Source organism: Takifugu rubripes, chromosome 20, assembly GCF_901000725.2.
Source record: "Takifugu rubripes chromosome 20, fTakRub1.2, whole genome shotgun sequence".
Lineage (NCBI taxonomy): Eukaryota > Metazoa > Chordata > Actinopteri > Tetraodontiformes > Tetraodontidae > Takifugu > Takifugu rubripes.
The window spans coordinates 9,812,948-9,836,126 of NC_042304.1; the positions used below are offsets into that span (position 1 = coordinate 9,812,948).

Consider the following 23,179-nt stretch of genomic DNA (forward strand, 5'->3'; position numbering starts at 1 on the left):
TCTCGACGGCTTCGAGGTGGAATTAAGACGCTTTCTTCGGAACTATACATCATCCGGGCGATGTTGCGTCAGGCTGTAGATGTTCGCTTCAGATCTGTGCTGATTTATGTATGAGGCAACATCAAGTCAGATCAGTCAAGTTCACAAGAACCATAAAACGGCGAGCACTTCCTCTCGCTCGGTTATAAGCCTGATGAGATGGGACAATTAATGGAAAGGGCCCCTGTATCCCGACCGAGCTATAAAAGGATTAGGCCGCTAAAAATACCGTTTAGACGTCACGGGGGATGCGCGGGGGATCCCTTTGCCCTTTGGATGGGCAAGGTGGGGACACTGGATCCTAATCTGAGGAGGATATCGCCTATCTGGAGACAAACGGTGCAGATTAGGAGAGGAGACAGAAGATGCATGTGGGAGGACTCTAACACAATTACACACGAGCACTAAATCTCCCCTCAGACGCCTCTGAGAAAAGCTGGGGCCATAAAGAGTAAACAGAGAACAAAGTCGGGTCATTTCCTCCCCGTCACACTCCACCAGCCCAGGAATGAAGCAGCCATAAAGTTCTGACTCCAGCCCGATGCTCCCACCTGCGGCGTTTGTCGCCACACCTTGTCTTTAAAATCACGTTCAATGAGCCCTTCGGCACCATGTAACCTAAAACCTAAACGTGGCTCCTCGTGACGCGCCTCAGACTCCCCGATTGAAGGAGAATCTTCCTGTGGTAAACTAGACCCTTTTTAATCCAATTTCTGTGATCACCTCGGGCCCAGTTGGAGCAAACCCTCGTATTTATGGTACTCTGCACACCAGTACTGTAGGGAGCTCACTGATTCACTCACATCTCATGATTATTCATGTCCCAGCCTGTGTGATCCGAGGGAGGCACGGGTTTCCGTCTGCGCCACATGACTCAACCAGAACACATGCTCCATTAAGAGTTTGACACAGGGATAAAAGGTGGCCGTCAAAGCCTTTACGTGAGATCAAACCAACTGTTAGAATTAGTTACCACTACCATACTGGCTGTGGCGAGGAAGCACCCAACACGCTGTGACACCGGCCTGCGTGGCACACGAGCCTTTGATGCAGCAGCAGAGGCTTTGATCTCCTGCGCTGGAGGTGCTGGCATGGCTCCTTCCGTGCCACCCCCTCTGCATGCCCCACACTTCGCGCTCTGATGCTCGCCACATCTACTGCTAAACACACCGATTAACTGCGAGGCATCTTTTGGCTGAATCCTCCCCCTCTTTAAGGCCCCGACAGGTGACGCACGCAAGTTCAAACCTAATCGGCCGCTGGCGCTGACATGAGGAATGGCGGCTCCTGGGAACCATTAACGTGCGGGGATAATGGAGGCGCTGCGTTGTCCTCATTAGTTCCCGCTGCCGTCTGCCAAACTGGAAAGTTTGGTTAGGAGTGGTTAAGCACCGTCGTCATCTTTAGTTGCAGCCTCCACATCTGCTTCTTTGAACATGCGTGCGCCTAAAGACTTTCATCTCCCTCGCAGGTGCTGCTGGCCGATGCACTCATGGATAAAGATGTCGGCCCTCGTCAAAACTCCCAGAGGAAGAACCTTCCCATCGTTAAGCGGCTCCCTCCGCTGAAGTGGGTCATCACTTTCTTTTTACCTGGCTTTTCTATCTTATTCTTTATTCATCGGCTTTCTTTTCTGTCCGGTCTTGGCCTAGCCAGGCTGTTTGCTCAGCCTCAATCATGTGGTTGTTATTTAGGTTGGACGTGACTTTGTTTTTCCCTTTTCCCTTTCCCCCTTTTATGGGCGGCCTGGGACCCAAACACGTGGACACACACACTCGAACCATGCAGCTTCGATTGTATTGTCAGAATAACAAAGAACAGGTAAATAATGGAAGGCTGCTGCACTCCATCGTCCGTCTGGCAGCAATTTACATTTCAGCAGCAATTATGGGAATTTTACATGTTAACGTGCATTCAAGCCTACTGCTCAACGTCTACCAAGCAAAATTAAACAAAAAAGGATATATTGGCGTTTTTTCCACAGAACTTTGCCGGCTGGGTAGAAAGCCAATCCTGGTTTGGGCCAACAGGGATTATTCAATATGAAACAGCTTCTAACGTCAAAACAATGGCAACATATGTGTGTCAAATAGAAAAACAAAATTACAAAATACGCAGTGATAAAATGTCATAGAATCGGCTCTGTGTCATTCCAGTTGACATATGCGTCGTTCCACCTAAAAGTAAACAGAAAAGCCATTCAGAGATATTCCAGAGTGAACATTGTATTGTAAAATGAGAAAAACTCAAATATTTCTTTCAGAAATGAATTAAAATGGGACAAAAATGACTGTACCTTGTTCGGATGCATAGGTCCAGAGGAGGAACGAGGTCAGCGCCAACATCTTTGAAGCTTGGGCTCCATTTACCAACAGCTAAGAACACAAATATTCCATCAGCACATTGGAGTCTCAAAGTGTTATTTCAAGCATCACTTAAGGACAAATAAGATGTTATTGGGGTGATCCAGCCATAATTGATCCAGCCATGTGTGATTGTGCATTCAAGGACAGTGGCTGAGGTTTTAAACACAATATTAAAGTTATGATTGAGAGAACACACTTACAGACAGTGAGGCGGATCTCCTCCTGCTGATTGGCCAGACCATCATAATAGTAGAGATCAAACTGTAGACTTTGGTCCTGACTGGTCAACAGCTCCCTCTGCAGGCCAAACAGCACACTGAAGTGGCTTTCGCTGCACACCAGCCAGATGGGATAACGAGGTGTCTTCAGATAAGCTCCCACCTCAAAACCAAGAGAGGTTAAGTATGTAAAAACACACATCAGACACTGAATATGCAAAGAATTTGGCAAATTTGTTGAGCCCCTAATTCTCCCAGATTCTGCTGAGCGTTATTTTTGAAGCGCACCCCATTGTGGAACTTCCCACGATTACGTTCTCACCTTACAAATGTTATAATGCTCAAACAAGGACAGCAAGCCGACATCACAGTTGCTTTTGATTCCCTTGAGCAGAGTCACATTTCCTTTGCCCGAGTCCAGCTCGATGTCATCATCAAAGACATTAGGAACCGCTCGACCACAGACCAACAGGTTGACCAACTCCTGAAGACAAGGGGAAAGTAAACGTTGTAGCAAACATACAGTGTGACGTGTCTGTTAGCCACTGATTTGTGAATGTCACACCTGAGTGCAGTAGCCGTGGGCTCCGATCAGTGTGGCAGTGGGCACGTCCATATCTTCTCTGACCCTACAGAACACAGAGCAAATACAGCTGAGGGTTCTCCAGATGGTGGCGTTCTTATATCGCATCGATGCCAAGGACGGTCATACTTTTCGATGGATCGAGAGAGAACAGCAGATATGGTGAGAAGTATGCATCCCAAGGGTCCGAGCTCAAACTGTGCGTGGAAGAGGAGACAGATGTGAGAGAATGTTTTCAACCTTCAGGACACTCGACACCGAAACGCTTCCCTTACCTGCTCGATGTGCTGCTCCACAAACAGCAGCAGGTTATTGAAGTTATCAAAAATGAAACAGGTCATCTAAAAAAATAAATAAAAGACTTTCACATAAAAGAGGACAAACCTGTTTACAGTAATTTCTTTTTTATATTTGTTTTTGTCCTTTACTTATGACTCAAATTCAGCCAACTTCACTGATTTCGTACCTTCTCAAGCACTCCTTCAGATTTGTAGTGGCCAACTGGGGTGAAGTGGTTTCTCCCAGAATTTCTGTTTTTAATGATACAAAAGCATAAAACCAATTAAAATCACAGCAAAAAACAGCGACATTGATGGCGGGCAGATTTTCTTGTGAAAACTGTGATCGTACATGACAACTGTAGCTCGTCTTTCCTCGCCAGCCCTCCAAAGGATTTCAGCCGCCGCCTTCACAAGACACTTTGTTCTGGTGGTGTTGGAAGGTCTTAACTTCCTGAGAACAAAGTCACAGTTTAGCGAAAAGCAGGCTAATACCAGCGAGCAGAGGTCAATACTTAGCAGTGGCGCGACGCAGGCATTGATGCGCACTGATGTCTATAAAAGGCATCCAAGCGATTACAAGAGGGCCCAGAAGGGTGAGTCGAACAGACCGGAGCAGGATTGACCGAGAACTCACTGAAGGCCAGTGTCAATGCCGTGGGGGCATTCAAACAGAAGCATTTTCAGTACAAAGGCTTGGACAGATGCCAGAACTCCACAAGGGCCACCCTAGAAATATTAAAACACAGGGTAGGATAGCATTTTAAAACCAGATCACAGGGATGACATAGCTGAACACAGCGGCGTCCTCAGGACAACCTTCTTCTGCACAATTCCATATCTCAGGTCATGCATCTCTGAGAAGGTGAAAGCCTGACTTCTCCACTCGAGAGGGAAACATTTCACACAGGAGCCCAGGAGAACAGCTTTTAACTCCTGAGGAGACAGAGAACAACAAAATGAAAGCTGTATAGGACAGTGTCTCCATTATTAACACGGGTGTAAATGACCGACCGTGGCCATGTGCTGGTCCATGGGGCGGCCATCAAAGCTGTGATCTGCAGCGGTTCTCTGCAACGACGCTCGCGAGACTTCTTGTAGATCGTCGTCAGAGATGTCATCTGGGACGGGTTCAACACTCAGTCAGTCGCGACCGACCAATAATAAGCAGTACACTCTTCAAGATCGACAGTCCTCACCTAAAACCATCTCAGACACGTTCAGCTCAGACACCTCTGGTCCAGACCTGACTCTGGTGCCCAAACAGTAAACATAAACCTTTGAGCCAAACAGAATGAGAACAACAAGAATGGAACTCTGTGAAGCTCAGATGATTCAGGCGTTTACTTTTGAGTCTTCGGTGAGTCCAGTCCCTCTGTTTTATAGCTGTTTCCCCTCTGCTGACGCTCCGAAGCCTTTCTCAGATCCTGACATCCTCTTGTGGACTCCCCAGAGTTCCCCTGGGTTATGCTGCTTTTATGATGGATGCCAGCCATTAAAGGTTCGGCATTATTCTGCCTGTAGTCCTCGTCTTTTTTGGGAAGCCTTTGATTCTGTCCTTTGCTGTTTGTGCTCTTAGAGGGGGAAAAAACAAGAAATGAAACAAAGCGTAAGGACTATGCAAATACGCTGAGTTTGACATTGATCTAGGATGATGACGAGCATTAAAAGATCACCAAAGATGTTTTAGTAACGGGCCCCGCCATCAAACCACGTCTTGCTCGATTAGCTCTGCTCTTCTGGGTGCTCTCAAAGGCGGGAGTCTGTTTGTCCATGAGAGAAGCTGATACCAGCGGATCCATTTGGTTTTCTGCTTCAGCAGCCCAGAAACTATGACTGGACGGACTTTTTGACTCAGGCAGTGAAGAGATACTGACGGGCTTTGAACAACAGACTTCCTCTGGATCAGATCTGTGTAAGAAACAGCCCATAAGCACCTAAGTTATCTCAGAAAAGTAAATGAAGCCAGTAAGGTCATTTGAGTAGATGCCATACCTTAAGCCCTTTACCTTTGTGTCATTCACCACTGCTGAGGTTACTGCAGGAGAATCAAACAATCTGATTGGAGCAGATTGCAGGAAGTCACTTTTATTACAGTTGATTTTGTCAACCTTTACATTTGTGATGTGATACTTTACAATTATCTCCAGCAACGATTTTAAGGGGCAGTTGTGCTCCTGCAATGATATTTAAATCAGCAACATGTGGGGGTTTTCTTTTCCTTCAAAACAATCACATTTAACACTTTATCTCCTACCTTGTTTTTTCTATAGAGATCTTCAAGGTTGAGAATCTGTCTCAAATGCGATCTGTTGTTGATACTGGCCTCTGTGCGTGGATGTTCCTCATCCATGCATGCAATCGTCCTCTTGAGTCCCTGTGCAACAATCACGTTTCACACTTTATCCAGGTAGAGTCTAACAACCACACTAACACAGCGAAAGGCCTTAAATGCTAAAACACGTTCATACTGGTGAAACAGTTTGGCTGAATACAGGTTTTCCACAGCCTTTTAGCAGATGTCCAATGCAAATAAACGTATTCGATGTTATGCTTACACTACTTCACTTTGCACCGCAGGCAATCGAACGCACCATATTCTGAACTCTTATCACAGGAACTGTGAAATTTCACAATTTTCACAAACCTGGGAGTATAAGCTAAGCAATTACATTTTTAAATGTGTTTATTTACTGACATGTGTGCTTAAAAAGATAAGACGCAACACTTTGGGGTGATGGACCCCTTCAAATGATTCTGCCTGTGAACTAGTGTTCTTGCCATAACTTAGTTATTTCATGCTGGTTGTATAATATGCCTCAACTTCTCTCTGGAGCTCAACAGCATGGGTGGATTTCTCTGATGTATTTATTTTATGGACACTGACAGAAAGCAGGACAGAAAGCTGGGATGGGGGTATTGAAATCCCAATGTTCTCCCACATACTGTAATAATAAAGTATTAATAGCTTATAAGATCACATGAGTATGAGTCTTTCTATACACCAAATACGTCAAACCAAAAAAATGCAACAACAGCCTGAGATGCATTTAACTTTATGGTTATTTTATGACAACTTGAGCATCATCATCATCATTACAATTTGAAGGAACATCATGTGCAGACACTAACTAATCTGTGACCATCGGGCGAACACTAGGTGGCCGTCTTTTTTTGCTGAAAAGCTTCTTTAAGGTACAAACACTTGGAGAGATGACCCAAAGATCTAAATGTTGCTCACCTTCCGACTCAGGTACTCCCGCACCAGAGAAGAAGAAACCTCCTCAATGCAGGCGGCCATGGCTAAAAGAACAGCCGCTTTCTGTCTTCACGCAAACAACAAAACCCCAAGAAGCTTCCGCGGCGATAGCATTTTAGCATTTAGCAACACGTTTATAACCGGGAGGTACGATATAACTGCGACAAAGCTGTACCAAACGTTCCGTTTCGTCTCCCAATGCTACATGTTGCTATCAAACGCAGACCTAGGTTTTGCTGACGTGTTTCCATGGAGATCGAATTTTTTTTTCTTCAAACTTTATTGACAAGTTTGGGTTATCATTTTAGGGTTGTGTTGATTTCACGGGTAACAGTTACTCGTTACATATAATACAACAATGTTATAATAATTTATTTTAACTAAAACATGTTATTTTACTCGGGAGTAATAATTGAACCACCCTTTTTGGAAAGTAACGCTTTTATTTTTCATTTTAACTCTACAGTCCTTCCTAGTGGCTATGATCGGTACTGCTGAAGTAGATTTTTAGTGTATGACATTTTTAAATATAAGTTTATTTAACGTTTGGTTAAAACTAATGGTTTTGAAACAACACTTTATCGCATAGATGTTCATACACGATGTACATAAAAGGCATGACTAGAAATGACCAGTGAAGCGCATTATACATGAAGGTTTTCTTAAATCGAATTACGACCTTTACGTCACTGGAAAACGTGATTAAGCCAAATTGACTGTAAAATATACTGAACTGATACGCCAACTTTCCTGAGACCCGATTTAATCCCAAGTTAATGATGTCTTTTTATATATATATATATATATTTTAACAAGGATTGTCTAGCATACTGAAGCATAATACTTTATATAAAATACACATTTAATCAGTCTTGGTAGTATAATATAATTTAGTAAATGTGTTTGCTTATTCTATGCTTTAAAACTCCTTTTACGGTTGAAAGGAGCAACAGGGCTGAGTTATGTTGGTGGCATTGTTTTAGTGATGCTGGGCAAAGCCGCTTTAATAGTATTGAGCTGTTTACTTTGTTTCACTTCAATTTAAATTACATTTAGTATCTGACATATAAAATCAGTATTACAGATGTCTTTAGAGAGAAACAACCCATTACACGCTGCTGTGGAAAAGCAGGACTTTCTCTATTCGCCATTGTGATCAATGTGACATAGATTTAATAAATATTTTGAGAAAGAACATAAAAATCCCAGGATGGAGCTTGAGTCAGGAAGGAAGAAAACCATCAGAAAGTGGAGGGAAGGTTTCCATTAAGAAAAGATGTGCAACAGCACAAGAGTTTCGGAGCTGTTGCGTACCACGACTGATGGCAAAACCCCCCAAAAAACACACGTATAAAGAGGTTCATGAGTTTAAGATATTGTGAATACAAGATATTGTGATTTACCTCATGATCTATGTGCACATCCATTTACCCACCTATTATAAAACATTTAATATTAGACCCACCACAATCATTACATTTGTTCTTTTTATTAAAACATTTTCATTGGTAATATATGACAAATATTCAGGCTAATCAGTGTTTTTTTTTTATATCAAACCATAAAGCAAGTGTCTGTAATGTCACTCTTTAGCAATAGTAATACATTCAACTCAGCAAAGGAGGGTCAGTACATGAAAAAAACACAAAGTTTCATTAATACTGCAGGTTGAAGAACATCTAAATCAATATTCCAATATAATTAGCATTTTTCCAACAATTTATCATGTTGTCAACAGACCCTCCACTCCATCTCCATTAGCATACATTGACAGTCTTTACATTGCCTGGGGTCTATTCTGTGTCAGCATAATTGCAATATTTACAACATGATGTCATGATAATTATAACCGGCTGCTATCACAAATATCATGAGGGCGTCGGAGCTTTAAAAAAAAAAATTGCATCCGTTTTGGCACAGGTGTGATGCTACCTTAACAGGGAGTGCAGCTTTACATTTGAGCCATACGTAAACAATGTTTCGTTTGTGTGTGCGTGTGCATGTGTGTGTGTGTGTGTGTGTGTGTGTTTGTGTCGTTCATCCCTCCGTCAGGAATGAAAATCATACTGCTGTTTGACCACGAGGGATGAAGGTTTACAGAAGGAGCGAGAGACAACAGGGAAAGTTTCCGAAACGTGGAAGGGCGTCAGTAGTCGTACGCTGCAAAATACAAAAGGAAAAGAGTTATCTGCCTCTGCCCATCATGCTCATGAGGAAGAGGAGCATGCGATCCGCTTCGTGCAGGAGGTGCTTCATGCAGGCGTGAGGTCACACCAGGGTGCTCTTACTTTCTATGGTGAGGATGCAGGTGCTGGCTGCCGTGCCCCTGCTGTTCACGGCCTTGCACATGTACTCGCCCTCATCCTCTGGGAAGGTCTCTGGCAGGTACAGGCAGTACGTCTCCCCCCTCTCGATGTACTGATAGTCCTCACAGTCCTGCAGCATCTCACCTTCAAACCACCAGGTCACCTCTGGTTTGGGCTCCCCTGTTATCTTGACAGTGAACCGCACCGGTTCGGAGTCCACCACCGACTGATTTTTGAGGGGCTTTTTGAACCACGGCGCCCCCGACCTGGCGTGCTCTTCCTCATTTTCGTAGGCCGTGGAGCCATTGATGATGCTTCCATCATCGTCCACGTCGTCTTCTGACTTCTGTGGTGTCAGATGACCAGAAAAAGAAAGAACAGGGAATCAGGAATGACACGGTGCTGCTGTGGTCACACTGACCTGAGCCCAAGCATCACAGGCGAAGAGCTCTGTATCTTTATATGGTGGTGGAAATGGGAGATTTACTTTCTGGAGGGCGGCATCAATCTCTTGCTGCTCAAACTGCATCCTCATGAGCTTCTGCTCCTCTATCCTCCTCCTCTCCTCATCTTCTCTGGCTTTGGCCATTTGTTCGAATCGAGCTCGCATGTCCACCTTCTGCTTGAACGGGGACTCCTCGGCCCTTGCTGGAGTTGTTTCCCCTTCCTCGTTCTCCTAGAAGTAAAAAGGTGTGGAGCATGAAGCAAAAGATTTGTTTTCAGCCTCACTGAATTATTAATTTGCTTGTGCTCTCACCTCCTGGAATCTCTCAGATTCCCTCTCTTTGATTTCATCGTCGATGGCCTTCCTTCGTGCTCTCTCCATCTCAATCTTCTTCTGAATTTCCTCCTCCGTCAGCTGCTTGATCTTCTCAAATTTAGTCTTCAGGTTCTTGGCCTGGATTGACCCGGTTCTCTTCAGCTTTGTCAGTTCTTCGTACTCTTTGCTGACAACGTCTGAGCTTTCATTCACTTCATCCTGCGAAAGAAAAGCCCAATTGCACATTATTGATCTTCTCAGCACATCCTGAAGCATCTTGGCCTTTTCAGGACTGACCTCACCCATCTCTTGTCTGAGCTGCTCGAACTCCTGCTTCTCCTGTTCCAGTTTCTTTTTGCGCTCCTCTCCCTTGCGTCTCCTCTCGGCTTCCTCCTTCTGTTTCAGGAGCTCTTCGAAGTTGATTTCCAGTTTTTTAGGGTGTAATGCTTCCTGAGAGTCGCTCTTCTCCATCCCTTCTTCCTCATCCGCTGCCTTTAAGCACAAAGTAAACAAAAACAGATTCACTACATCTGCTTGAGGTCTTAAACAGTATTTAAATGACATACTTACCCAACATTCTAGACAAAGAATTATGTTTTTTTTGTGCATTTTTACATCTTTGCTATGCGTATTTGGATTTTAAAAAATCTTACTGTTTCATCTCCATATGCAGAATTTTCCTGATCCAGTCCAGCGCTCTTTAAAAAATAATTTGGACAATTCAAATGTACCATCTGAGTCCAATAGAATCATGTACAACAATAACACCGAATCCTTTGTTCAACTAGACCCCAATTATAGGTGACATTTAGATGGCGTCAGAGTAAAATGCCAAAATAGGTGTTAGTTTGCAGACTGGTGTTGGTTTAGTCACGATATTTGTAATCAATTTGTATATAATAGAGTAAACACGACTGGAAACTGGTTGTGATGTTTTTGACGATAAATTTTAAGGTTGACCTTTTAGTTCACTCACTACTAAATGATCTCCGATTGCACATGTAATCTTACCATGTTTTTGCGGGCCTCTGCAAAGAGCCTCTTCTCCTCCTCCAGTCTCTTCCTGGCCTCCTCCTCGGCCTTCCGTTGCTCCTCCTCCCGCCTGTGTCGCTCCAGATCTTCAAAACTGGCGCATATCTTGCCCGGTTTACTGCCCTCCAGGTTGAGCAAGGCCATCAGTGCCTCGTCGTCCTCGTCTATAAGCTGAGGGAGACAGGAGGGTGAGCGTGCTCAGCTGTGGTGAAACACAGAAATGCCGCCTCTTTTCACAAGGAACCTTGCAGGATGACATCAGCTGTCAGCAAGTTCGGGTGAAAAGTACACTGGTTTGGTATTTAATAGCCCTGTTACTTCTCGAAGGAGAATTAAATTAAAATATTGATGTGAGTGTAGCGTACATTGACACACTTTTATACCTCAGTTAGACTGCAGAAAAAAGTCTGAGAAACTTTATTTTTCCTGAAGGAATATTCACCATGCTCTTCCGGGCTTCAGCAAAGGCTCTTCTCTCCTCCACCATTCGCTTTTTGGCTTCATCCTCTGCTTTTTTGCGTTCTTCTTCCACCCTTTGTCTCTCCAGTTCCTCAAAGCTCAGCCTGAGTTTTCCAGGTCGGTAGTCTTCCTTTTCCTCCTGGCCTGGCTCCTCCTCCTCCTCCTCCTCTTCTCCCTAAATACCGGAAGAAAGAAATGACAGTGAGTAAAAGTCTGATACTGAAGATGTGAAACATTTATTTGTTTTCTAAGTTTTTATAAAGTTATTAGAAGTTTTAGATTACCATCCCCTGCTTGGCCTCCTCAAAAGCTTTCTTTTCCTTCAGCAGGCGACGTTTGGCCTCCTCCTCCGCTTTCTTTTTCTTCTGCTCCTGCCTTTCTTTCTCAATCTCTTCAAAGGACATCTTCAGTTTTCCTGGAGTCACCAGCATCTTCTCTGAAGGTTTCTCCTCTTCTTCCTGGGTCCAAAAGTGCATTAGAGTCCATCTGGCTTAAACACAATTAAGTATTTGTAGGAATATTTAAACAAAGCTTTAAAATCGTACCTGCTCCACAACGGAGCGTCGTTTGACATCCCTGAAGGAGCGCTTGTTTTCCTCATACTGTCTCATCTTCTCCTCTTCGGCTTTCTTCTTCAACCCCTCCTCCCTATTTTTCTCCATGTCTTCAAAGTTCATCTGGATTCTGCCTGGAGGTCGTGATGACTTTGCTGGAACCACCCTTACCAGGATTGTGTCATCTCCATCCTGGAAGGGAGTGAAACCTTCATCAACTCTCACTAAATGTACAACTCACTAAATGTAACTGTAATGAAGACATGAGTTGTATTTTAAACAGCTTATCTGATATCAGCATCCCAGCCGGACTCTAATGAGCAGATTAGTAATAAAGGTCAAGTATTTTCTTCTTGTTTGAGGCTTTCAATCCTGCCATCTTGCCTTTAAATGAATACGTATGTCATTACTACTGACCAGTGGGCATCATTTCACTTGTCCTATTACAACAAGAACTGGGTCACCTTGCACCCTCACTAGAATGCATGAAATGGGTGACCAGTGTTAACTGTAAGGGGAGAAGGAGAAGCGTACACTCACTGAAGTGTGTGCGGACTGACACATTTAGACAGACGGCGGCCCTACTGGCCTAATGTCACCATTTGCTGTGGGTCAGCGTGTGAGTGTTGGTCTGAGATAGCAGAGTCTAATTCAGTCGCCAGTAAGGAGGTCTGGAGCTAAATTAGCTGCTGGAAGGTGTGGGAAACAGATTCCAGTCTTATTCTGTCTGAACCTGGCAGCATGGACGTGTGCTGTCCAGTTGTTTCTAGAGCCCTCCTGCAAGTTCTCCCGGATTCCTTTTGTCTGGCTTCATTTCTGTTAGCATAGCTCAGCTAAAACACACAAAACTTAATTTAAGCAGACAGCTTACAGAGAGTCGACCACTTTTAAATCAGTGACTATCAGTAGTATTTAACTACATGCTACACGTCGGGTCAAGCTGAAGCTACTAGAATAGAAGCTAATAAAAATAGCAGCAATTGCCTTTAGTTGCCCTTCTTCTGCCTCCTGGAACCATAACTGTCTGAAGGTATAAAAGGCCTCCAAACCCCAGCGAGTTTCTTATACAGCCATTGCTGACATCTGATTTCCAGAGCTTTAGCCTCCAAGTCTCACACAGTAAAATGGAATCAAAGTGACCCATTTTAGCTGGCAGGTCACTCATTGGTCATGTCAACAATGCTCCCGGTGGTTGCAGCCATGCTGTATCCAGCATCTGCCACCTGTTTGGATTTGAAATGGCCACTTAAAATAACTCGTCTGAGTGGCAGCTGAGGATTACCTGAATCATCACAGTCGCATGTTCTTATCTGGACTCGGACGGTGTTTACTTACCTCAGCTGCTTTCTGAGCCAGTTCCTTCTTTATTTTTGCCTTTTCAATTTTGTCCTGAGCCTCCCTCTTCTTCCTCTCTCCTTCTGTCCTCTTCCTCTCTTCCTCTTGTCTCTGTTTCTCCATTTCAGCAAACTTCCCTTTGACACTGCCTGCAGATTCCACAGAGAGCAGCATAAACCTTCAAATCACCAAGCATTTACAAGTATTTACATGTCATCCCGTGTCATACCTGTGATTTTAGGGACGTAGGACTTCTCCACCTTTGCTGGCTTCACCTCTTCCTCCTCATCACTGGAAGCAAGCAGTTCTTTTATCTGCAGGGATCGGATAGAGAGCAGTAGTGAGACTATGGTTTAGCTGAGATCATCTCCTTTGACACTCAGGAGCCATGCTGGTTGCAAGAGGAACAAGGGTATAATCCCTGCTAATAGCCAGGTCATGTGACCTGTGGATGGACCTGTGATTGGACAGGGGGAAGGCAGAGGACCGTTGGTGATGGAACTTGGCCAGCTCTGGCCCGCCTGCACACAGGAAGCTGGTTCTGGCATCCTTATCATGGACAATCCACTCAAAAAACATAATTACTACATTTACTTTATTAGATTGGATCATGGCGAAAAGCTGTCTGATAGTTTAATCATTGGTGTTAATTTGATTTTCACATATGATGACCAACAGTTAACTCTTGACTGGCCTCATGTCCTGCTGGAAACAAATTCTCACATCAAACCAAACATAAAATGAAATAAAACAATGCACGGAATTCACGTGACTGTAATAAGATGGTGTGTGAAAGACAGTGAATTCTCACTCAAACTCCATCATGCCCCATCATGCCATGCACATTTTAGCTGGAGGTTGGTCAGATTTTCTCTCTTTGACCTGCTGCTTTCTGCGATTCCACTCTCTCTCCTTGACGTATTGATCCTTCCTCTTCTGCTGCTCGCCTTTGTTCCTCTGCCTGCTCCGCTCCTCTCTGGCCTTCTGCATGGCCTCAAACTTGCTCTTTGCGGCTCCTTTCTCTTTGGTCGCCTTCGGCACGTAGCTCCTGGCCACCGGCTTTTGGGATCGGAGCAGTTTCTGCCACAGAGAAGATCCTATAAACTTACTAACTTATGACAGAATGAACTATTTTGCATGTGGCGCCTCACTCACCTCTTTTTTAAGCATCAGTTCTGAAGCATTCTGGTCTTCATCTTGTGCGACGCCGTTGACAGCTTCCTCCTCATTTTCTTTATTCCTTACGCGGGTTCTTCGTGTCCTCCTGTCGGCCTTTGCTTCCTCGCTCGGGCCACAGGGCTTCTCCTTAGACGTGCTGTCCTCGTGTGCGCTGTCAGTGTCTTCATTTTCCACCTCGCAGGATTTCTGCACATCTTCAGTCGAGACATCCTCCATGTCTACAGCCACGACCTGCGCCACCTCCGTCATGTTGGTACCACAATGACAAGTTGACAAACAGGCTGGAACTCTGACTGGAAAGCAACATGGAACCAAATGCTAAATATACACAAATATGCAAGTACAAAGACTTTTGGAGAATTCTTCTCCAAATCACTCCGGCGGCTGTACACAAGTCTATAAACTATGAGGTTCAGAGTCCTTGGCAGCATCTCAACTGCCGATGACCATGTTCCTGGTTTCATAATCGCTCGATTGTGTTGATCACATTCAAAAAAGCCTCGGCGAGGTCTGACTGCCTCACTCTGCAGATGCTTGGATGGAGTTGAGGAGCTATTCTTCTTTATCAGGGCCAGGTGGAGGTGCTGAAGTCTACTGTTTAGTCACACCCAGAAACTGTTTTCTGGTCAACATAACGTGCATGTTTTTGGGCTGGAGTACCGATCTGGCGTGATCAGAACATGTAAACTCTAAACAGCAACAGGTTTTGAGTGTAGAATTTTCCTGCCTTGACACAGTTGTCATAATACTGCACCAACGAGGCTGCGTTTTATTTTGTTTTATTTCTACATTTGCAGGAACACCAAAAGTGCATTGAGAACTTCACATATCCCTCTAAGGTAATGAATGAAGGTATAACTGCCGCTTTCCTCAACTTTCAAACCCAGTAACTTTCAAATGGCTCACAGCACTTAAGTCTTAATGTCTGTAATTCAACTAGTTTAATTGTTTAGTACTGCGGCACGAAATGATGAAGGTATAGATACAAGAAATTGAACTGAGAAAGGGGGCATTGGTAGTTTGTAGGACTCTATTTATAGCCCACTTGTGGGCCCTGGACATGTGATCACATCTATTTCTGCTGAGCGATATGCAGTTGGACAAAGCTCAAGTTGGCACCCACATGTCGGCCCACAGACCCTTAGCAAAATGGCCAGACCCAGGGCTGTAGACAACTGGGTGAGAGGGTGTTTGGACATTCGGCCTCCAGCACAGAAACTGCCCTCACACGCCTTTAATACTGAGGTGTGAAGTTAATAGGGATGTTAATGATGCAGCAGTTTAACTTCACTGTTCAGATTTAGGCTATCTGTGTGTCAAACACCATCCAATAATACATTTCAGAAGTGTGTTCAGGCCTCAGAAGGCCTCAGCTTCACTGCTGTGACACATACTGTTCCATCAAATATTCTACAGTACCCATAAGGTTTAACAGGTAATGATTGATAATAAATTTCATTTGCAGTATTAATAAGTTTTATTTCTAAGAATAAGTATTGTACATTAATGTGTATATTTGATGTTAATTGTCTTTCAAGTCCAATTTGAAAACGTCAGATCCACTGTTTCCTTGAGAAAATTAAGAACATTTTTAGGAAACCCTTTGGATTTTACATCTTAAATAAGAGTTGCCACATCTATTTGTTCAATTTATATTTCGCCTTTTAAAACCTAAATTATAGTTAAAAATTGATTTGTTATTGCTTCATGATAACAGACAGAATCACACTTATATGGTGGTTTACCTTTTTCCGGTCTTCCTCTTCTTTTAAAATGATTCTTCTCAAAAAATCCTTTTGGTTGTGAATGAATTAGAAAAAGAAGCGCAGCTCAGGCGAACTTCAGCGTGTCCACCCTGAACAAAGTCGACTGGCTGCTGGTCGCAGTTTCCATAAAAGTACCGTTACTTTCCACCGGATACCGCATTCCGCACGCGCCTGCCGCAGGTTCAGCTGTCGCCTCGCGGGCGCGCGCGCACACATGCGTCCCCACAGCATCCTGATGGTTCCGGTCACAGCTGCATAAATAATAAGGGCTGGACCAATCACAGAGCGGCGTTCTTTGTGGTTCAGTAAAGGTGGGCCTAATAATAATAATAATAATAATAATAATAATAATAATAATAATAATAATAATAATAATAATGATAATGATAATGATAATGATAATGATAATAATAGATTGCAATATTCAAATTTGTGCTTTAAAAGTCCCAGTTTCCTCTTTTCTATTTGCTGGGATTGGTTTGTTGCACATTTGTCAACCAGGCAATCATTATCTAGACTGTCTGATAACACAAACACTCCTCTGGTCGGGTCTAATTAGTGATCTCAAATTCTAAAATTGCACTGGGAGAGCTAACAGTCCTTATCAAGAGGAATGACGGGTTCTTTTTCCTTCGACTCTTTCATAACTGCTCTGTATCTGTTGTGAAGCCAGAAAATGAACCCTTCTATATGCCACACATCCAAGACAGTGTCCAATATATAATCAGTTGGTCACATTATGGCTGTGTTGTTCTTTAAACTGAAGTTATTCTCTGACGTAAATAGAACCCATGAAGCATTTATACTGTGTCGGACCCAAAGACAAAAGGAATGGACACCGATTAAATCAAATTAAAGTGACCTACTGTACAATATGTGAAAAAGTAGTTATTGTTCTGTGTGGCCTTTCCACAGATTGACCACTTCCTAAAGAACAAAAATAGCATTGTGAGTGGGGGTCTGAGAGCAAGAGGGGGATCCTTCTGCCTGTGTTCTGACTCCTGCGGGGCATCGGAAACAACAAGGAGATTGCTTTAAATAGCACCACAGTTGTGGCAACTAATCAAGGCAACAAGGACAGCTAACCTGAGTCAGACTGGTGCTAGGCTTCAGCTGCTGCAGCTCAGTCCTGACACCCCTGTGAATAGTTTTTATAGTACATCCCACACCCCCTACTGGGTGCTGGTGGATGGGCACACTGGTACCAGCTGCCCCATTATTACAGACACAGTACATGAGACAGATCCCGCAACTCCTTATTTTGCACCATCAGAATTTGATGAGCAAATGTAAATAAATGTTAAAATTCCTCCTCTGTGGCTTTCATATTCGCATGAAATTAACAAACAAATGGCAATAAAGAATGGTTCGTGTGTGTTTTCCTTTATGGGACACAGAAGGTTTTACAGTCTCTTTTATGGCCCTTAATCAGGCATTGAGCAGTGATTGCTGTTGTTTGTCACCACTGCACAAGTCACAAGATGCACAAGTCACAAGATGCATAACAATTGCACGCCAGTAAAACAGCTTTTGCAAAAATGAGGAAGAAATGGTTGACTATCATCTGATTATTGCATCCAAAATGTACTGCTTTTTGGTGTGTTTGTTTTTTAAATGTTCCCAGCCTTTGCTGCTCTCTAGTGGAATCACATGGAAGTGCGTGTAGAAAGTTTTTACAGATAACCATCCTCATAACTGTATGTATGGTAGACGATATATTCATCGCTGTCATGTTTCATAAGGATGATATTTCAGCTCAAGAACAAATCCTTTCCACGCAAAGTAAACAGATCAGATGACTCCGCCAAACATGACATTCACTGATCGCTTTTCTTTCATTATCTAGGGGGCGTGTGATTCTTCCGAAATATAAAAAACCTTGCCTGGATCCTAAAAATGATTGTTTTTTTCTGAAAACCACTTGATTTAAAACAATCATACAAATATTAGTACTAAGTAACTGGCTAACTAACAACTCTCCTGTGCGCAGATGTTGTGCCTTTGCTTGGCTAATTGTTTAACATAATAATATTACCAAAATGTCCAAATGTATCATAAATTTGTGATTTAATGAGCAGAGACTTCAAAAAGATCGAGGCAGCGAGGGGACGCGGTTGCAGACATGCGCACTCCCGAGTATCGATCCGGCCGATCAACTTCCTGCTCCGAGAATTTCCGACAATATCGCGATAGACACTTTTCTCGTATGCAATTCAACGGCAAGGGCCCGTCGCTGGAATGTGAAACTACAAGTTATTTTGGCCGAAACAGGAACGGGTTAGCCTTCGGCGCACCATTTCAGAAACCTCACGGGTCACGCCAGGACTCAGCTTTAGTCTGAGACGTGAAGGAGTCTCTCAACATATGGTAAGTGGAATTCAGCGGCGGTGCCGAGCGCTTACTTTAGCAGAGCTAGCTTGCTAATCCATCAACACCCAGATTGGTGACAGTTGACCAGCCACCAGCAGTAAGACTGGGTTTAGCATTAGCAGATGTAGCCGGGGGGGGGGGGGCAGCTCATGAATTGGTTGATTTTGTTGAACTATAATAACGAGAAACGCTAGTAATGTTTTCTTTTGTATCCCTTTCAGCGCACCGGTGCGGTTGATAGAGCGATGCATGGAGGCTAGCCGATGCCGATACTAGCGCGCTAGATAGCAGCGGTATGTCGTTGCTTGGTGCAACAGAGTGGCTAAACAAACAACAACAGACTGACGCACACCTCTGCGTGCTAATAGAAAGTCCTAATTCTAGCGTTAGCCTGTTGCATGTATGTTTGTGTAGTGTTTCCCCTTTCTGTCGCCTGCACTGAATTGTTGTACAAAGATCACATTGACTTTTCCGACACTGGTAAAGTCTGTTTGGTAGTTTGTAAGTCCTGCTGACACACGGGGCGTGTGTGAGTTCGCAGGCCAGAGGGCTGATGGGAATCCTGCGGTCATTTCTGTGGCGTTTGAGCTTTGCATCTCCGTTTCTCAGACATCTCTCCATCTTCAGGGAATGAGACGAGATAGGTTGTTGAGGCGTTTACGGCTTTGGGCTCGTTGACTCTGCGTTAGCTGAGGATGGCGCATGGAGGCTCTCAGCTCGACTACCACGTCCTGCAGGACCTCAAGCAACGTTTTCCAGAGATTCCGGAGGGAGTGGTGTCACAGTACCTTCTGCAGGTGCACGCAAGCTCACACGCTCCCTTCGTGCACCAGTGTCATTAACATTTTTCGTAAAATGTTTTGCATATTTGGAATCAATTTGTGTCTGTTGTTGTCCTGCATGAGCCACAATCCCCGGTAAGAAATGCAAATCCAACACCCAGTCCTGCACAACTGAGGCCATTCTGTCTCTTCTGCCTTCAGAACAACAATAACCTGGATCTCTGCTGCCACCTGCTGGCTCAGGAGAGTAACAGATACCTCTATGGCGAGTTTCATCCCAGTCCAGAAGAGGGACGACTGAGCCGAAACCACATGCTGCATATTAGCTTGGGCTACACGGGTTCTGAAGCAGAAAAGGCAAAAGGGGGAGCAGCGGGAGTAGGGCGCTCCCTAGTGCACAGCACAAGCGACAGCCATATTGAACCCCAGCGACCCAGTTACCCCGAGCCCCTGTCAGCCCCTGCTACCATGGCCCCCTCCCCTGGCTACAATCCATTCTTCATGAACGATCAAAACCGGTCGGCTAGCACCCCGACGCCTCCACCCTCAATGCAGGGCATGTCTCCCACATACTCCCCTATCCCTCGTTATACCATGAACCCAATAACTGTGACACTTTCCCAAAGTATACCCAATGTCCCACAGGCTCTGCAGATCCCTCCAGGGCACTATGGCAACAACACCAACACCGCTCTATATATTCGACCCTCGCCCTCTCAGAGCCCGCAGCCTGCGCCGTGGTCATCATCAGGAGCACCAGTATATCAGCATCAGCAGTCCCCCTATAGTACCCCCACATACGGATCACCTTACAGTTCCCCGCAACATCAAGTACAACCACCGCAACCCCAGCCTCAACCCCAGCACCAGCCGTATGTTTTCCTCCCTATAAGCTCCCCGACCCTTCCCAGCATGCCCTACCATCACCAGCAACAGACTCTGCAACAACCAACAGTTTATAGAGCCTACCACCCCAAAGGTTCTATGAAGAACCACATAGAGATTACCCTGGATGGTTCACGACCTCGCAGTAGTTCACCTGTGCACACCCCCCACCCACAAGGCACACTTTACATGGCCAACAGCCCCTCGCCCAGCTCCCCTTCCAGGGCCATTGCTATGAGTGGCCCAGGTGGGGCGCCCTTTCACCCCGGTATATATTTATCACGTCCTGGTTCTGCGAGGCCCCGCCCCGCCTCCTCTCCTCAGCCGGGCCAGTCCGCCCACACCTTCAAACCGCCCGGTTCACCTCCCGTGGCAGGAGCAGAATCCCTTCTCAACATCGACCAAGGGGCCCACAGTTCGGCCCCGGCACCCATCCTCCCCATCTCCGCCATGCCGGGCAACATTGCCAGTCAGCTTCAGCAACTTCCGCGGCGCTCCAGTTCAGGCTCGGACGACTACGCTTACACACAAGGTGAGGTTTACGAAGTTATGTGGATTTATAACTGCTCGTACGTAAAAACCTGGGGTGGGGCCATGCTCGCACTACAGTTATTACTGAGTGTTTTCTCTGCCCCCCCCCCCAGCTCTCCTGCTCCACCAGCGGGCCAGGATGGAACGCTTGATGAAGGAGCTGCGGATGGAGAAGCAGAAATTGGACAATTTGAAGGCCGACGTGAATAATATGGAATACGACGCACTTCAAAGACGCTTTCGCCGCGTCAATTCCACCAGTCTTATACCCACGGTAAGGAGCAGGAGCTGAGGACATTTACAGTTCTACTCTTTCCATATTGTGCCCCTAAACTACCTTTATTGGGAAGACGAGAGAGCGCTGCGGCTTTGCTGGCTGCCTGCTTTGTGTTTAATCTAAGCGTCTTGTGTGTTCACGCTGGCTGTAGCCTGAAGAGATGACCCGGCTGCGCAGCGTGAACAGACGGCTGCAGATCGATATCGACTGTACCTTGAAGGAGACGGATCTGCTACAGTCCAGAGGTACACCTGCTCACACACACAACTGAGCATTCCAGCCCACCAACCTTTTGAGGTGGGGTTGATTTGAAAGCATTGATCTTGAAAATGCCAAGTCCAGAAGCAGATGGAGTGGCTGCACATTCATGTGATGGATGAAACCTCATGGAACTGTGAACAGATTCTGGTTCCAAACAACTTTCTGGTCTTTGTCAATCCCACGGTGGACCGTTGTGACCTTCATCGGGCTCATACTTCCTGCTGAAACTGTTCTTCATGAGAATTGATATCAATGTTGCCTGTTCTCTTTGTTCTCAGTCTCTTTGTTCTGGAACAAATTTGTTAGTTTCAGTTTGAAAACTGTTGATTTCACGTGTACAAAAATGTGCTACACTTGGGAAACTACAGCAATTCTAGAAACAGGGTCGCACTTTTCCAGGCCTTTGAATTCCAGGTTTCCTCATTAGTCCTCCAAACCGTCTCTGTTCACTTTGCCTTCTGTGTCAGTGAACTTGGAGCAACAAAAGGAAAGTTAATGATAAATATGTGGATTCTAGGGGTAACTTCATCAGTCATGCATGTGCTACGTTAAGAAGCTGGAAATGAAAAGAAACATTGAGTCTGTACACATGAAAATTCCTTTCTGTTGTTTAGAGACGGAAGACGTCTGCAAATCAGCCTTGTGATTTATAGTTCTAATATCTTAACTGGTGCATTGGTTGGTTGTGTTACCTGCCGGTAAGATTAATATTTCCAGGCTTTTAATATTTGATGGTTGTTTTTCATACACTTGTTGCTGCAGGGATTTAAAGATGACCTTATGGATCAAAGCAATACAGGTCAAAATTTTGTGGCATAATTCTGGATTATCAGTGACATTTTACAATCCATGCTGAAAATATTTACTGAGTTGTGAACAAACATGTGTGTGTGTGTGTGTGTGAATTTTCTTCTTTCTGCAACAGGGAAGTTTGACCCAAAAGCAATAAGCAATTTTTATGCCAATATTCAGCCCGGTCCAGTGGTGCCACCCAAACCTGGGAAGAGAGGTGAGTGTTGAAGTGGAAGACAGGTGGCAGGTTGAGGATGGGCCACATCAATAACGCCTCTCTGCTTTGGTTAGAAGAGGTAAAGAGCTCCGAGCCGGCGCCCGCACCCCAGACGGATGAAGACTTCGAAGGGGCCCAGTGGAACTGTGAAATCTGCACCTTCCTCAATCATCCTGCACTCAACCGCTGCGAACAGTGTGAGATGCCACGCTGCTCCTGAGCACCCCTGCTGGCCCCAACCTCCAGGATCTACAGAATGTGTCTATAGAGGTCATCTCTCATCAAGCAGTATACAGTATAAACCACTCCTTCCTGCTGAGGAAGAGCCGTTATCCTTCTCCGCCCACTCGTCCTGCTCCTGTCTACTACTGCTGTGCACTTTGACCCCAGTTTGGATCTTTTTTTTTGGACGTCAAATGGAGACTTTATATTAAACGGGGAGTGACTCTCAGGCATTAGTTTGGCCAGGGCGATCAAAGCAACCGAGGCACTAAGGAGAGCTACAGTTTAGCAACATTCCATGCAGTGACTGCTCTGTTTACACAAATTACACCCCGTGAACTCTAAAGAGTCCCTTCCATTTTCAACCAGGACCTATAACTAAACCTTTAACAGTGAAATAATGAAGGCAATGACATATATGCATATGTATATATCTATATATATAAATATATATAGATGTATACATGCTGTGACTAATGCGAAATGTAGGCTCTACACTGTATTTGGCTCTGTATTGGAGCTTATTTCACTGAAAGAATGCTATGGACATTTGCATATGAGTATGTTCCTGGTACTTTTATGCACATAATGCCTCGCTGTATCATGAGTCCAGATGTTGATTTCCTGTGCAAAAAGACTCAACTCGCTGTACTTAAATAAAGGAGCAGAATCTATGGAACTTGAGTGCACTCAAATGACAAATCTGCA

At 44.7% G+C, this 23,179-nt stretch overlaps 3 protein-coding genes across 11 annotated transcripts; 1 reads left to right on the forward strand and 2 right to left on the reverse strand.

The window, feature by feature from the left end:
• Window positions 1-1,817: 1,817 nt before the first annotated feature.
• On the reverse strand, window positions 1,818-6,990 carry mindy4 (MINDY lysine 48 deubiquitinase 4). Of its 2 annotated transcripts, none has more exons than XM_011614947.2 (18): window positions 6,726-6,990; window positions 5,742-5,861; window positions 5,480-5,661; window positions 5,161-5,395; window positions 4,832-5,058; window positions 4,684-4,736; window positions 4,499-4,605; window positions 4,304-4,420; window positions 4,122-4,213; window positions 3,837-3,938; window positions 3,673-3,736; window positions 3,482-3,547; window positions 3,336-3,403; window positions 3,189-3,252; window positions 2,946-3,107; window positions 2,606-2,786; window positions 2,336-2,414; window positions 1,818-2,216 (listed from the first exon to the last, which is right to left on the reverse strand). In XM_011614947.2, exons 1-18 carry the CDS (start codon window positions 6,783-6,785, stop codon window positions 2,168-2,170), a joined length of 2,028 nt encoding a protein of 675 aa, XP_011613249.1. In that variant the 5' UTR covers window positions 6,786-6,990; the 3' UTR covers window positions 1,818-2,167. The 2 variants fall into 2 exon arrangements, with proteins under 2 accessions (XP_011613249.1, XP_029684629.1); XM_029828769.1 differs by having other exon boundaries at window positions 4,684-4,748.
• Window positions 6,991-8,212: 1,222 nt separating this feature from the next.
• On the reverse strand, window positions 8,213-16,332 carry nexn (nexilin (F actin binding protein)). Of its 4 annotated transcripts, XM_029827580.1 has the most exons (15): window positions 16,114-16,330; window positions 14,345-14,661; window positions 14,072-14,269; window positions 13,419-13,503; window positions 13,190-13,338; window positions 11,846-12,046; window positions 11,585-11,758; window positions 11,284-11,475; window positions 10,821-11,012; window positions 10,463-10,507; window positions 10,107-10,301; window positions 9,807-10,028; window positions 9,537-9,725; window positions 9,032-9,395; window positions 8,213-8,903 (listed from the first exon to the last, which is right to left on the reverse strand). In XM_029827580.1, the coding sequence occupies exons 2-15, from the start codon at window positions 14,615-14,617 to the stop codon at window positions 8,890-8,892; spliced, it is 2,493 nt and encodes an 830-aa protein (XP_029683440.1). In that variant the 5' UTR covers window positions 14,618-14,661; window positions 16,114-16,330; the 3' UTR covers window positions 8,213-8,889.
• A 1,967-nt stretch (window positions 16,333-18,299) lies between these two features.
• Window positions 18,300-23,145, forward strand: tab3 (TGF-beta activated kinase 1 (MAP3K7) binding protein 3). Of its 5 annotated transcripts, none has more exons than XM_029828225.1 (8): window positions 18,300-18,501; window positions 18,726-18,797; window positions 19,114-19,301; window positions 19,488-20,703; window positions 20,816-20,976; window positions 21,131-21,224; window positions 22,166-22,249; window positions 22,324-23,145. In XM_029828225.1, exons 3-8 carry the CDS (start codon window positions 19,200-19,202, stop codon window positions 22,467-22,469), a joined length of 1,803 nt encoding a protein of 600 aa, XP_029684085.1. In that variant the 5' UTR covers window positions 18,300-18,501; window positions 18,726-18,797; window positions 19,114-19,199; the 3' UTR covers window positions 22,470-23,145. The 5 variants fall into 5 exon arrangements, with proteins under 5 accessions (XP_029684085.1, XP_011613248.1, XP_029684087.1 ...); XM_011614946.2 differs by having other exon boundaries at window positions 19,132-19,301; XM_029828227.1 differs by lacking the exon at window positions 18,726-18,797.
• The last annotated feature ends 34 nt before the right edge of the window (window positions 23,146-23,179 follow it).